Source organism: Dipodomys merriami, unplaced genomic scaffold (assembly GCF_024711535.1).
Source record: "Dipodomys merriami isolate MVZ:Mamm:240054 unplaced genomic scaffold, mDipMer1.0.p SCAF_21, whole genome shotgun sequence".
Taxonomy (NCBI): domain Eukaryota; kingdom Metazoa; phylum Chordata; class Mammalia; order Rodentia; family Heteromyidae; genus Dipodomys; species Dipodomys merriami.
In genome coordinates this window covers 5446887-5462366 of record NW_027203493.1, presented here as the reverse complement: position 1 = coordinate 5462366, position 15480 = coordinate 5446887, and the positions used below count along the sequence as shown (strand labels likewise).

General features: G+C 36.3%; 1 protein-coding gene and 1 pseudogene across 1 annotated transcript; both read left to right on the top strand.

The window, feature by feature from the left end:
* Positions 1 to 982: 982 nt before the first annotated feature.
* LOC138833671 (olfactory receptor 5D13-like) lies at positions 983 to 5273 on the top strand. Its single transcript, XM_070031955.1, has 2 exons — positions 983 to 1011; positions 4331 to 5273. Exons 1-2 carry the CDS (start codon positions 983 to 985, stop codon positions 5271 to 5273), a joined length of 972 nt encoding a protein of 323 aa, XP_069888056.1.
* A 640-nt stretch (positions 5274 to 5913) lies between these two features.
* Positions 5914 to 12522, top strand: LOC138834187 (olfactory receptor 5D13-like; annotated as a pseudogene).
* Positions 12523 to 15480: the final 2958 nt, after the last annotated feature.

The following is a 15480-nucleotide window of genomic DNA, read 5'->3' as shown; positions in this document are numbered from 1 at the left end:
ATAGTAATGGATAATTTAAAATTACAGTTACATATTGTGATAAAATAGGCAAAAATTCTATATGAATACAATTATTCATGTTATATATATATATATATATATGGACTCTAGCACTCTGCAGATTATATTTATCTCATATAAACTATGTATTTATATATTATAACATATATTTGATTATACAGATATTATATGTATATTATATATATTACATGTGTATACACATACATGTATATAGACAAATATATGTGGAATATATATACATATCTGTAAATTTCATATATGTATATGTCAGTTGTGAAGCCTTAGTCTAATCAGTGCCTAAGTGCTGCCCCAGAGTTTTATCTCTAAAAGCAAGGACTCTAACACTTTGATCCACAATGCCATCTCCAGTTTTCTGATGGTTAATTAGGGATATGAATCTCATCAATTTTCCTGCCTGGGCTGGCTTTGAACCGTAGGCTTCAAATCTGAACCTACTGAATTGTTAGATTACAGATATGAGCCACTGGCACCCAGCTCTATGCAAGCAATTTTCAATAGTTTATTTTCTCTTTGGACATTTACATCTTCCTATAAAGAAATACACACTCATAATTTTGGTTAATGTGTGAAGTTGATCGCCCAAATGCTCCAGGGCTTTGGGGAAGTTCTGCAAAACTAAGCTGTCTCATGGGACTGTGGTATATCTAATTGCACAAAACTGCTGCTTGGACAATTTTCAGTGATATTCCCTGGTTTCTGATCCCCACAGGCCATGGTGATATATATTCATGACAAAGTTTGGTACCAGTATTTCCTTTTTTTGGATGTAATCTTTTGACTAGTTTCTCTGAATTGACTTACTTGGTTAGAAAAATATACCATATGAAATAGTCACCCAAGTCTACTGTGGACTCCACTGGTTCACAAATTTTTCTTGTACCTATAGAATAAGCAGGGGTAGTTTTGGAGTTTATTAATCTTAGCAAAGACTTCTTCATAGATGCCTCACTCAGCTACCTCTGTATTTCGGTAAGTTGACTCTGTGTTTCTGTTATTTTTATTCTGATAGAAAAAACATATTGTGACTTAGTAATCTTTACCAGGAAACAGATGTTTATTTCCCAACAGGCTTCAAATACAGTCAGTTTCACCAAAAAACTTAGGGTGCTAATTCTTGATTCCATTATAGTTTTCTCATTTTATATTCACCAGGTGACATCAACAATATGATAATTTCAGCGGATAGGAAAATTGTCATCTTTAATTTTCCATTAATCCCTCAGTAGGTGAGAGAAACAAGCACATTGGCAAATTGGTAGTTGTGGATAAAAACATCAAAATGTCCTTCTCCTCAGCAATGCAATGAGGAATGTTTACCATAGAGTTGGGTGAATAAAGCATTATAACCATGAGTTTAGTAAGTGAAAGGAAATTTGTCCATATGAATGTGGGCCATATATAGAGACATCCATCCTCACTAGAAATATTGTGTTAGTGTAAGGACACTGAATATCTAGATTTAAAAAGTTGCCACAATTCAGACAGAAAAGATTTCATATTTTCATTAATTAAACATAAGAAAATCCTTAAAGTTGCAAATATCACGTTAAAAATATTATGGAACATCATTTGCATAATGAAACCTGGAATACCATCTTAATACATATTACAACTCTTCCAATGCTATTACTAGAAACATAAGTCATCTATTTTAGCTTACAATAACTTACACTAGTAGGAATGTATCTAGGAAACTGATCTACTGATATCCCTGTGTTTGCCATGAGTTTTAGTTCCCTACCCAAAAGTGTGGGTTCTATTTTTCTAGCCTCCTCCCCAGCATTTCTTACTGTTATTATTTTGATGATTGTTGGGACGATGTTTTGATTGGCATTTTCTTTGTGGCCAAGAAGGATGAGTCTTATTTGCCCTTTTTTTTGTTGGTCTTAGGCCTTGAACTCTGGGCCTGGGCCCTGTCCCTCAACTCTATAGCCAAAGGGTAAATATATCAAGATATATCAAGGATGATATATCAAGAATGTCAGACTCTGAGAACAGCCTGGCCAAAAAAAATTTGCAAGAATCCATTTTAACTAGTAAATAGCTGGTTGTAATAGGGTGTGTCTATCTATGCAACTCCACCGAAAACATAATTAGGAAAATCATGGCCCAGGCCAGCTCAAGTAAAAAGCAAGATTCCATTTAAATGAAAAAGCCCTAAGCAAAACAATACAAAATCAAATAACGGAAAGGTTTTAGGGTGTAGCTCTATTTCTGGAGATCCTGCATACCAAATGCATTGTCCTAACTATTTGAAATTTTGAAAGTGAAACGTGAATGAAAGCATTCAATGTATTACCCATATGATACTTCCATGCTGTGTACAACAAGAGCCTACAAGCAGTTTCAAAGACTCTGAAGATCAAATATATAGAACCAATTAAAAACTCAGGATTCAAAGCAAGTTAACATCATATTGTTTTTGGCAGGTTGAACTAAATAAGATCGTAATGTCTGTGAAGAAAATAGGAGATTTAGGTATCTCCTCCCAGTGAATACTGCTTAGTAAATACAGGTTGAAGGAAATTGTTACAGAGACTTTTCTCATGAAGTCAGGTTTCTATGGTTGTAGTGAGTCTTATGGTTACCAATCAGAGTTCTAGAATCCTGTGACTCTCCCTAGATAGGAATAATGAGTAAAAGAGCAAAAGTTCTTCAAGAACTTGCCATCCCATTCCTTTCAGTGACAAAGGCATTGTGGATAGGCCCAGAATCTGGTAACTCCAAGATATGAGTACTAAAGGATTATTGCCTTGGGCTTCATGTTCTGATTCTGTTCACATAGGTTAGAGGATCCCCTGTGGGCTCTAGCCACCAATGACCCAGAACTTGGGTGCTTTAATTCCTCAGCTCTCAGTAGTAATGAACCCTGCAAAAATCAGCCAACAGCTATGGGAAGAATGTTATAGTGCTATTGTTCTTGGATAGGCCTCAAGTGCTGGCATTTCCAATCCTACAGGGACAAATATCACAGCTCTTAGGATGAAGGTGTCTGATTTCCAAGACCATTAACACCTGGATGCTCTTTGTAAATCTTCCAGTAACTGGAGCCTGTAGTTTCTTGTCTTCAGCTATCCACAGGCTTCATTGTCTCCATCATTGCTGCCCCATGATTTCAATGATGACCCTTCTCCTGAGCTCTCTGTCTTCTCATTACTGGTAGTCTTGTTTCCAGGGCTGCTCTAGTCTTTCTGCCTTTTCTTCCATCATTTCTATGTGTTTACATAATCACCCTACTCTAATACTTATAAAGATGTAAAGCAGGAGAGAAAAGAACACTCGAGAATACTTTTTGAGTGAACCTAGTATTGCAACCTTAGCAATGATAGATTTGTCCAAAGTTGATCTCAGAATAAGCTGAACAGGCTACTTACATAGCCATCAATGGAATGTGGGCAGGGTGTCTGCATTTAGGTGAAATAAGGTAATACCTTATATAGATGAAGGATAGTATTATTATTAATCATCACATAGTCCCTCAAGTGATTGAAGGTCCATATTTGTTCAAGTCACCATTGTTTCCCAAGCAGATGAAGGACTGTTTCTTCCACCAATCCTAGGATTTCAACTGGCCACCAGGGGAAGTGCTACCCCTGCACTTCCAGGGGTCAAGATCTACTGCAGTTTATTTGTTAAGAATAATGGCGTGCACAAAGCCTATAGGAGCCAGAGCTGTGCTCTGACAGCAGACACCTGTGATTACTGTTTATCTTCCTTATGTTGCCCATGGATTGACAAATGTGGCTACACTGCCAATGCTAGACAATTGACTGCTGGGCTAGATAGGTTTTTACTTCATGTAGTCAGGCCATCAGAACATGTTCTAAAAGCCATCAAGTAGTTAAAAAAAACAACTTGTTCTCATAACTGTAGGTAATTGACAAGAATAACAGTAAGAAGTTCTTTTCATAAGCATAACAATAAATGTTCACCACCATTTAAGAGTATGTAACCATGCTTTACCAATAGTTTTATCACATTCCACAGGGAAAAAGGTAGGTTTATTTCAGGAGAGACTATAATATATTCTATAAAATACAGTGTAGCATATGATGTACTTCTATTTTCCAAGGTTTAGTTTTGTTTCAGTAAATGAAACAAGACCTTGACATTCATTTTGTAAAAGATACCAAAGTCAACTTCTACAGCTGACTAATGGAGCCACAGCGAACTGGTTTATTCACCAACACTCTATCCCTGAGTACAGTATCTCACTTCTACCTCTACCTTCTCTATGAATAACACTAGTTTTGATCTCACTATATGGAGTGTTGTATTTTGTCCATAGGATCACACAGAATCAGACTGCTGGGGTGAGCTTCATCCTCCTGGGTTTCTCGGAATATCCAGACCTCCAAGTGCCACTCTTCCTGGTTTTCCTCACCATCTACACTGTCAGTGTTCTGGGCAACCTAGGCATGATCACCATCATCAGACTCAATACCAAGCTCCACACCCCTATGTACTTTTTCCTCAGTCACTTGTCCTTGGTGGATTTCTGCTACTCTTCTGTGATCACCCCCAAGCTCCTGGAGAACCTGCTTGTGGAGGACAGAAGCATCTCCTTTGCAGGCTGTATCAGCCAGTTCTTTTTAGCATGTGTCTGTGTAATAACAGAAACCATCATGCTGGCAGCCATGGCCTATGACCGATTTGTGGCTGTTTGTAACCCTCTCCTCTATACAGTGGTCATGTCCCCGAAGCTCTGTTCCTTGTTGGTGGCTGCCTCCTACTTTTGGGGTATGCTGTGGTCTTTTGTATTCGTATACTTTTTGTTAACTTTGAATTTCTGTGGGAGAAAGGTTATAAACAACTTTCTCTGTGAGCATTCTGCCATTGTTGCTGTGTCCTGCTCAGACCCTTCTGTAAGTCAGTTGTCTATTGTGATCTTTGCTATAACCAATGAAATACTCAGTCTAGTGATCATTTTTACCTCCTATGTGTTCATTTTTGTCACTGTAATGAGAATGTCCTCCACTGCGGGACGCTACAAAGCATTCTCCACCTGTGCTTCCCACCTCACCGCCATTGCTATTTTCCATGGCCCCATCCTTTTCCTCTACTGTGTTCCTACCACCAAAAGCTCATGGTTGTTGGTGAAGATTGCCTCTATCTTCTACACCGTGGTCGTGCCTATGCTGAATCCACTGATTTACAGTCTCAGGAACAAAGATGTGAAGCAGGCAGCCAGGAGGCTAATCACTTCCCAATCAATATGTCATCATCGTTAAGTCTGATGCTCTGATTGAATCACAAATGAATATACAATTGTATTCTATTCCTTCACTTTGCCTACTTATGTAACTTCCTTCTAGTATTAAAAAATCCAGCTCCTAATTTATAAATATTATTACAAGTTTAATCTCAGGGTATTAAAACTAAGTTTTTGATTCATCTATTTTTACATGAAGGTTTATGTTAATATCCTTTTCTTCCTTTTTTAATATAAGAGCTTGAACTCAACTCCTCAATGTACTTGCATTTACATGAACATAGCTGGGTAATATACCACAGGATACCCAGTTGTATAGGTTTTTCTTTTTTTTGGCTTTGTTAGAAGTCTTTTGTATGCACAAGTGTATGTTGTATACTTTGGAAGTATATATTCATGATTTGAGTTTTGCCATTTGTGCCAATGTAGCTATGTGTCAATCAATTATATTTTCTTTGAATATTTTATCTATATATTTTCAGGTGCATTTTTATTCTCAAGAAAATAATACAGCAAATCAATTATAGTTCATATAGTTTCCTCAATGACACTAGAATATAGCAATTCAGGGTGGGCAATTTAGGTTTGCTATTATTTTATTTTTTCTCTGCAGTCTTCTAATTATTCAAAAGAGATTCACTATTTAGTTCTTTTAACCCATGGCAATAGTGACTGTTTTGGCACTAAACATCAACCTAGTGGCCATCCTCAGCCAGTCACACACAGCTGCTAATATCTGGGGAACAGATGGACCTGGAAAAGGAGAAGTTTTCCTGGTCTGGTTACAAACCAATACTGAAATGGGGTATACTAAGGGTGGAGCTAGGGTTGAGTTAGAACATAACATCCAATTCTCAATATAATGTCAAAATATAAAATGCAGGTTATTCTCTAAGATATAAATAAATATATTAATATAGTTTAAGAATATTGTTTATATATACTTCTTATACTATGTAAACTACAATATTTCATTTTTAAAAATTGCAGTTATATATATTGTGGCAATATAGGTAAAAAGTTCGATATGAATACAATTAATAGTGATATCTAACCTCAACTCTAGCACTTAGCAGATAACATATATCTAATATGAATTTTAAATTTATATGTACAATATATATTATATTATAACATATTATCACATGCATAATATGTATTCATATATATGATTTATCATACATATATCATACATATATTGTGTATAAAACAAATGCATATATATTCTACATCATATAATATATATATAGAGAGAGATAATTACATCATTTTTCAGATGTTGAGCCTGAACTCAGGGCTGGAATGCTGTCCCTGAGCTTTCCTGCTCTGGGTTTGCACTCTAACACTTTGAGCTATATTACCATTTCTCTGTGTTATTTTTTTTTTTTGGGTCTGGTCGTGGGGCCTGAACTCTGGGCCTGGTCACTGTCCCTCAGCTCTTCAGCTCAAGGCTAACACTCTAACACTTAAGCTACAATGCCACTTCTGGCTTTTTTTCCCTGCTTATGTGGTACTGAAGAATCGAACCCCGGGACTCATGCATGCAAGGCAAGCGCTCTACCACTGAACCACCTTCCCAGCCCTACCATTTCTCTTTTAATGATACTTAATTGTATAAAAGAGTCTCATGGCTTCACTGCCTGGGTGTGTTTTGAACCTCAATCCTCAGATCTCAGACTCCTAAGTACCTAGGATTACAGGCTTGAGCCACAGGCACCTGGCTCAATGGAGACTATTTTAATAGCTTACTTTTCCTTTTGGACAACTACATCTCATATTTTGGTTAATGAGTGGAGTTGATCACCCAAATGCTCCAGGGCTTTGGGGAAGTTCTGCAAAACTAAGTTGTCCCCTGGGACTCTGGTATATCTAATTGCACAAAACTGTTGCCTTTGACAATTTTCAGTGATATTCCCTGGTTTTCACATCCCCAGAGGTTATGATAATTTATATTTATGACAAAGGTTCATACCAGTATTTCCTTTCCTTTTCATTTTTTATATGTAATCATTTGACTAGTTTGTTAGAATTGCATCATTAGGCTGAAAATGTATATCATATGAGATATTCACCCTAGTCTACTGTTGATTCCACTGGTTTAGAGATATTACTTTTACTTACACAATAAGCAAGGATAGTTTGGGAGGTTACTAATCTTACCAAAAACTTCTTCAGTAGATGCCTCACTCAGCTGCCCCTGTATTTCGGTGAGTTGAATCTGTGTTTCTGTTATTTTTATTCTAACAGAAAAAATATTATGACCTAGTGACCTTTCACAAGAGCAAGGAGATGTGTATTACCAACAGCATCCAAATACAGTTAGTTTTACCAAGGAACTTGCGGTGTTAAATCCTGAATCCATTCTAATTTTTTATTTTATATTTACCATGTATCATAAATAAAGTGACAGTTTGTAGCTGATAGGGAATTAAAAATGATCATCTTTAATTTTCTATAATCTCTGAGTAGGTGAAAGGAACAATTATGTTTGTAAATGATAGAATGAAGGTTTCATAATTGTGGTTAAAAACTTTATTTGCTCTACAAAAAGACACAATGAGGAATGTTTACCACAGAATTTGGAAGTCTAAAGCATCATAATCATGACGTATTTGAGAGCCAATTTTCCAATATGAATATGGGCTCTATGTAGAGAAATTCATGCTCACTAGAGAAGACTTTGCTAATGTAATGACACACAATATGGAGATTAAGACAGTTGTCCCAAATCAGACTGAAAAGAGATTTCATATTTTCACTAATTAACGTGAGGATATTTTTAAATTTGGATCTATCACATGAAAATATTATAAAAATCATTTTCACAATGATACCTGGAATACAGAGTAAATTTTTGGGGTTTCTTTTACTGTAGTCTTCCTGTGTCACCCAGACTCTCCAAGAACTTTCCATCCTCATACAGTTCTTCCAATTACTAGAACCTTACACCGAGCAAACTCAGCTTCGAATAATTTACGGAAGTAGAATGAATCTAGGAATCTGACACGCTGCTTTCCCTTGTGTTTACTTTGATGTTTGGTTCCCTACCCTAGAGTTTCTAAGGTTATATTATCCCTGGCTCTTCCTCAGCTTTGTTACTATGGTTAGTTTGATGCTTAAGAGCCAGGTGTTTCAATTGTTATTTCCTTTATGTGTAAGAATGCCAAATATTTCTAGGCACTTTTATAACCACAGAACCTACTCATCTTTAAATAATTATCATTTTTTATTTTTTATTTCTTTTTGGGTCTGGTCGTGGGACCTGAACTCTGGGCCTGGGCGCTGTCCCTGAGCTCTTCAGCTCAAGGCTAGTGCTCTACTGCTTGAGCCACAGCAACACTTCCGGATTTTTTCTTTTTGCTTATGTGGTGCTGAGGAATCGAACCCAGGGCCTCACACATTCAAGGCAAGAGCTCTACCACTGAACGACCTTCCCAGCCCATCTTTAAATAATTGTAATCCTGCATATTTATTAGTAAAAGGCTATGTGTTCTATCCTTTAAGTACATATTAATATGTGTATTGTAATAAGTTCAAGAATACTATCAGAAGGTATCCTTATTTTAATACTAATGTAATGACTTGGAGCATATGAATGTGTTATGGCTGCCTGAGATGGTTCTCTTTTACATTTACATTCGCAAAGAATTAAAAATAGCAGAACACATCCTAAACTATAATTGAATATATGATGTACTTCTAATATTTTGAGAATTGTGATAATTTTTCAGTTATAAATCTTCTGAAACTATGCCTATTGTAAAATGTACAGATGTTCACTCATAATTACTTTATTATTCATTATTACTTTACTTGTTTTAACACTGCATATAGAGTTATGTTGTAATCATATTTTAATGAGTAATATAATTTTTCAGTGTGTTCTGTGACTCATGTATACAGTAGTCATTATGCTGAGGGTGATATATCATGAATGTCATAGTTTGAGATCAGGTTGATCAAAAAAAATATCTGGAGATTCCATTTTGATCAGTAAATAGTTGACTGTAATAGCATGTGTCTATCTTTCTAGTTCCATGGAAAACCGAAATAGGAGAATCGTGGTCCAGACTAGCTCAAGTCAAAAGAATCCATTTGAACAAAAATAACAAAATGAACAATACAAAACAAAGTAACAAAGAATGTTTTCGGTGGGGATCAAGCTGCAGAGACTCTTCCTACCAAGAGCAGTGTCCTGAGTTTGAACCCCACCTAAAGGAATAAGCAAACAAAATCAATAAAAATGAATAACCCTTTAAAAATTTCAAAATAATTTAAGCATCATGAAGATGTTCAGTGTATTCTCCATACAACATCTCCAGAATGTGTTCACCATTAAGTTACTAGGAGTTTCAAAGACTCTGAAGAGCAAATATATAGAACCAGTTAAATATTCAGCAAGTTAAAATTATATCATTTTGGGCAGGTCTAAATAAATAGTATCATTATGTCAGTGAAGAAAATAGGAGATTTAGGTATCTCTTCTAAGTGAATACTTCTTAGTAAATCGAGGTAGAAGGAAAGAGCTACAGGTTTCCATGGTTGCAAGGAGTCTTACTGTTACCAATCAGAGGTTTAGAATCATGTGACTCTCCCAAGATAGGTAAAATGAATAAAAGAACAGAGGGTCTTCAAGAATTTGCCATCCCAATCCTTTTAGTGACAAAGACATTATGGCTAGGCCGAGAATTTCATAAATTTAAGGTATGAGTACTAAAGGATTATTATTCATCTTCTGATTCTATTCACTTCGATTACAGGGTCCCCTTTGGGCTCTAGCCACCAATGACCCAGAACTTGGCTGCTTTCATTCTTCAGCTCTCAGTGGCAGTGAATCCTGCAATAAGCATCCAACAGCAAAGGAAAAGACCTTGTCATGCCATTGCTCTCAGATAGGCCTTCTGTTTTGGCAGTTCCAATCCTACAGTGACAAATATCATAGCTTTTATTCTGAGGGTGTCAGATTTCCAAGACCATTAATACATGGAAGCTCTCTGTGAATCCTCTAGTAATCCAAGCCTGCAGTTTCTCATCTTCAGTTATTATCAGCCTTCATCCTCCCAATCACTGGTGCTCCCATGGTTTCAGCCCTGTCCCTTCTTTGTAGTTCTTCAACGGCCTTCTCATTACTACTGGTCTTGTTTCTACTCCCTAAATGGTGGCTTCTTTTTCCTCTTCCAAGGCTGCTTTCTCTACCATTATTTTTTATGTGTTTACATACTCAGCCTATCCTATTTAGGATAAAGATCAAAAGCAGGAATGGAGAGGCTACTGGAGAATAAGTTTTGCTGATCTAGTACTGCCACCACAGCAGTCATTTAGGGAAGTTTTGTCCAAGCATGCTTGTAAAATGAGCTGAATTGGCTATTTATTTAGGCAGCTATGGAATGTGTCCAGGGTGTCTGTATTTAGGTAAAATAAGTTAATGCTTCATATAGAATAAAAACAGTACTGACATCCAATATGACACAGTCCCTCAGTTCAAGAAGGAGTGTATTTGTTCCAATCACGATTTTCTCCCATGCAAATGAAGGACTTTTTTTCACCAATCAAAATATTTCTCGGGGGCCACCTGAGGAAGGACGACCTTTGAAATCTGAATGAAAGTACTTTCAGGGTCATCTGGAATCTATCTACTAAATCATATTCTACTGAAATATTTTCATGGTAATAGCCTGGAGAAAGCCTGCAGTAACCAGAGTTGTACTATGACACCAGATAACTGAGATTACTGTCTATCATTCATATATTGCCAAGGTGTGGTAAATGTTGTCAGGATGGCCTGTGGATATACAATTGTCTGCAGGGCTTGGTAATTCTTTGCTTACTTTAATCAGGCCAGGAGGAAAGGTTCCCAAAGCCATTAAGTAGGAAATAAAATTATCTAGTCCTTAAAGCTGTGGCTAATCTACAAGAAAAAGAGTACAAGGTTCTACCATAAACATTATGATTAACTTAGCTGATTTTACAATACACAAGTGTGACTTAACAATAGTTTTGTCTTCTTGATTACATCCAATCTCAGGTAGAGAGTTAGGTTTATAGCTCCAGATAGAGTAAACTATTCTGTAGAGTACAGTGTAGAATTTTCCGTTCTTCTGTTTTACAAGGTTTAGTTTTGCTTTCAGTAACTGAAACAAACACTTTCATTCATTTTGTAGAAGGTATCAAAGTCAATGTCAAATACTGACTTATGTAGCCACCAGGAACTGGTCTGTTCCCCAAACTTTATCCCAGATTCCCAGACTCTCTCATTTCATCCTTTCTTTTCTCTGTGAATCACACTAGTTTTGATCTCACTATATCAAATGTTCCATTTTGTCCATAGAATCAAACAGAACCAGAGAGCAGGGGTGACCTTCATCCTCCTGGGCTTCTCAGAATATCTGAACCTCCAAGTGCCACTCTTCCTGGTTTTCCTCACCATCTATACCATCACAGTGCTGGGCAACCTGGGCATGATCACCATCATCAGACTCAATCCCAAGCTCCACACCCACATGTACTTTTCTCAGTCACCTGTCCTTTGTAGATTTCTGCTATTCTTCTGTTGTCACCCTCAAGCTCCTGGAGAACCTGCTTGTGGAGGACAGAAGCATCTCCTTTGCAGGCTGTGTCAGTCAATGCTTCTTTGTTTGTATCTGTGTAGTAACAGAGACCTTCATGTTGGCAGCCATGGCCTATGACCGATTTGTGGCTGTTTGTAACCCTCTCCTCTATACAGTGGCCATTTCCCAGATACTGTGTTCCTTGTTGGTGGCTGCATCCTACTTTTGGTGTATGGTGTGTTGTTTTATATTCATATACTATTTGTTAACTTTGAATTTCTGTGGGACAAAGGTTATAAACCACTTTGTGTGTGAGCATTCGGCCGTTATTGCTGTGTCCTGTTCTGACCCTTATATGAGTCAGTTGTCTCTTGTAATCATTACTACATTCAATCAAATAAGCAGCCTGGGGATTGTTTTCACCTCCTATGTGTTTATTTTTGTCACTGTGATGAGAATGTTCTCCACTGTGGGCGCTACAAAGCATTCTCCACATGTGCTTCCCACCTCACCGCCATTACCATTTTCCATGGCCCCATCCTTTTCCTCTTCTGTGTTCCTACCACCAAAAGTTCATGGTTGTTGGTAGAGATTGCCTCTATCTTTTACTCTGTGGTTGTCCCTATGCTGAATCCACTGATTTACAGTCTCAGGAACAAAGATGTGAAGCAGGCAGCCAGGAGGCTAATCAATTCCCAACTATCCTGTCATAAAAGTTGACTCTGATGCTATGATTTAATTACAAACCAATACAAAATTGTATTTTATTTCTTCACTTTGCATACTTACGTATCTTCCTTCTAGTATTTAAAAAATCCAGCTTCTAATTTATAAAGTTTTTTACAAGGTTAGTCTTAGGCCATTTAAACTAAGTTTGGGATTCAGCAACTTTTACACTAATGTTAGTAAAATCTTTATAAGTGTTGGATTTTAAAGACGCTTTGAAGATATTTATTCTGGCAATAAAACTCATAAGTTGTAATTTCTAGATTAAGATCTATTTACATTTTCCCCTTGTCAAACCTATTTATAGTTCATTCTACATTGAAAGTATGTACTCATGCCAATATAAAGATATTATAAAATAAATAAATCTTCCTTTAAATGACTGTAATCCAGCATAGTTAAGTTTTGGGGGAAGAAAATGTCATAGAAAAATTTGGAAGTGTTTACATATGTAATCATATCCATAAATATGCGGGTATCTATAAATTTTATTCATGCATCAGGAATAATAAAATATAACTTGCATAGATATTGATAGATCAAGATAAAATTTTGTTAACTGAAATAAGTAAGGCCCAAAGAGACAAAGTGCAAATATTTTCTCTCACATATGAAAATTACATCTAAAATGTAAACATCCACACTTATATGTACAGGGTCATATTTATATATAAACAATAAAAAGAGTAAATCATGGTATTATCAAGGATGAATTCCCATTGTGTGACTCCACTGAAAAAGGAACTGAGAGTTCAACAAAGAATATGAGGAATTTGAAACATGGTTTTTCAAGGGAACAGTTTCTTTAATTTGGTTTGGTTGTTTTCTTTTTTAAAAAGTTTTTGTTTTGGCACCAGTCCTGGGCCTTGAATTTAAGGTCTCCATGCTATCCCTAAGCCTTTTCACTCAAGGTTAGTATTCTCTCACTTGAGCCATAGCTCTAGTTCTAGATTTTTGGTAATCAACTGGAGATAAAATTTTCACTTAAGTTAATACCTGGCCTGTCTTCCAAGCATTATTCGTAGATCTTAGCCTCCTGACTAGCTAGATTACAGGTGTGAGACCTAGCCTTCTACCAAGTACATTGATTTTTGGAGAGTGAAATAGCCAAACACATTCATTTTACTCAATGTAATCATGTGATTATGGAACCGGGTATCTTGAGGCTAGGGTGGAGTGGGAGAAGGGCAGGCTGAGAAAATGTTAGAAGGGATGAGATACTGAACAAGATCCTTTGTACTAATTGACAGGTTGAATTGTGATCAGGATGCATTGTACTGATATATGGACATGTTGAATTGAAATTCCTTTTCTGATTATTTAAAGTTAATAAAATTATTTTTGTATTACAAGTCCCAGTTTTCTTTTAACACCTTTAAGAGAATCAGTGTGTTTCATGAGTTTATACCTCTAGTTTATTGTCATTTCTAATAATGTGATTGTGTCACTAATTTATTCTTTTTTTTTTTTGGTCAGTCGTGGGGCTTGAACTCTGGGCTCTTGCACTGTTCCTGAGTTCTTCAGCTTAAGTCAAGGACTCTACTACCACTTGATCCACAACACCGCTTCCAGTTTTCTGGTGCTTAAAAGGAAATAAAAGTCACAGGGACCCTCCTGGCTGGGCTGGCCATGAACTGTGATCCTCAGATCTCAGCCTCCTGAATAGATTACAGCACAAGTCACTGGTTCCTGGCACTAATTTATCCTTGAATTTTTATTTATATTTGTAGTAATACTGTGGAAGGAGATCAATTATTTTTACGTCATGTCCCTATGACTACACAGTGTAAAAATCATGACATTGATATTGCTGTAACTTACAGATATGTAATTTAAGGACAATAAATAAGCAACCTTAATCTCAGGTGGTATATAATTTGAATCCACATATCAATGAGCTTCAAGTACATATGCTGAAATCCATGCATGGGACTGTCTGTATGACTGGGTCAGTTGGGTCAAAGAACATTCAGTTGCCAGGCCTAATACTTGTCAGTTTTCCTAGAATATTTGGATACCAGTCTTTCCTTGGAGCAAAGTCACAATGGAATATTCTAAGGATAAAATCATGCTAAAAGTTTCTGTTTGTTTAACAATGTGCTATGATTTTTTAACTTAGAATAAGTTATATGACCAGGTCCAAAATAAACTGGTAAGAAAGCTGCCTACCTCTAACCAAACTGTGCATTTGTAAGTCAGGAATAATGGGACACATTCGGTAGAACATTTACTTCTTTGAACACCTTCCTGATTTCTTTGGCAGTGTGAATCCACTTTAATGCATATAACAAACCCTCCATAACTGTCTCTGATTTAGTGTAGTTTTCTATAATAGCAGTTCATTTCTCAGCTGTAATCAGACTTTTATGTATAAGATACATGTAAATATTTACATGCTCTGCTTATTAAGATAGCTAAGTAACTCTCATAGGTTTGAGATTTAATCCAATTGATTAAATATACTTGATTTTACCCAAGTTGGAATTTTAATTCTAAAAAAAGTTTTACATTAAATTACAATTTATAGTTGTAAAAAAATAAATCTTCTTACCATTCATGATAAAAAGCAAGAGTAACAATGGTTTTACCTAGATTTTTTTAAATGTGAAACCTAAGTTTTCTTTCTTTTAATTCAGTTTACTTAATCAGTTCCATTAAAACTCAAAACACAGTAGAGATTCATGGGATACCTGATGATGTTTATACATGTGAGTATTGTTTTAATCTGTCTACACGTATTTCTCTCTTCAGAATTTATCATGTTCTTTGTTTGTGGTTACCCCCATATAGCAACACAGATGGTAGTTCAGGGCCTTGCACTTGTTAGACAGGGAGTTTACAACTGAAGGCACACATCCAGACCTTTTGTGATAGGGTCTCCACATTTTTCCTGCACTTGGTCTGAGTGTGTCATTTCCCTACCTCTGGCCTTTCTCTATGTCCAACTTGTTC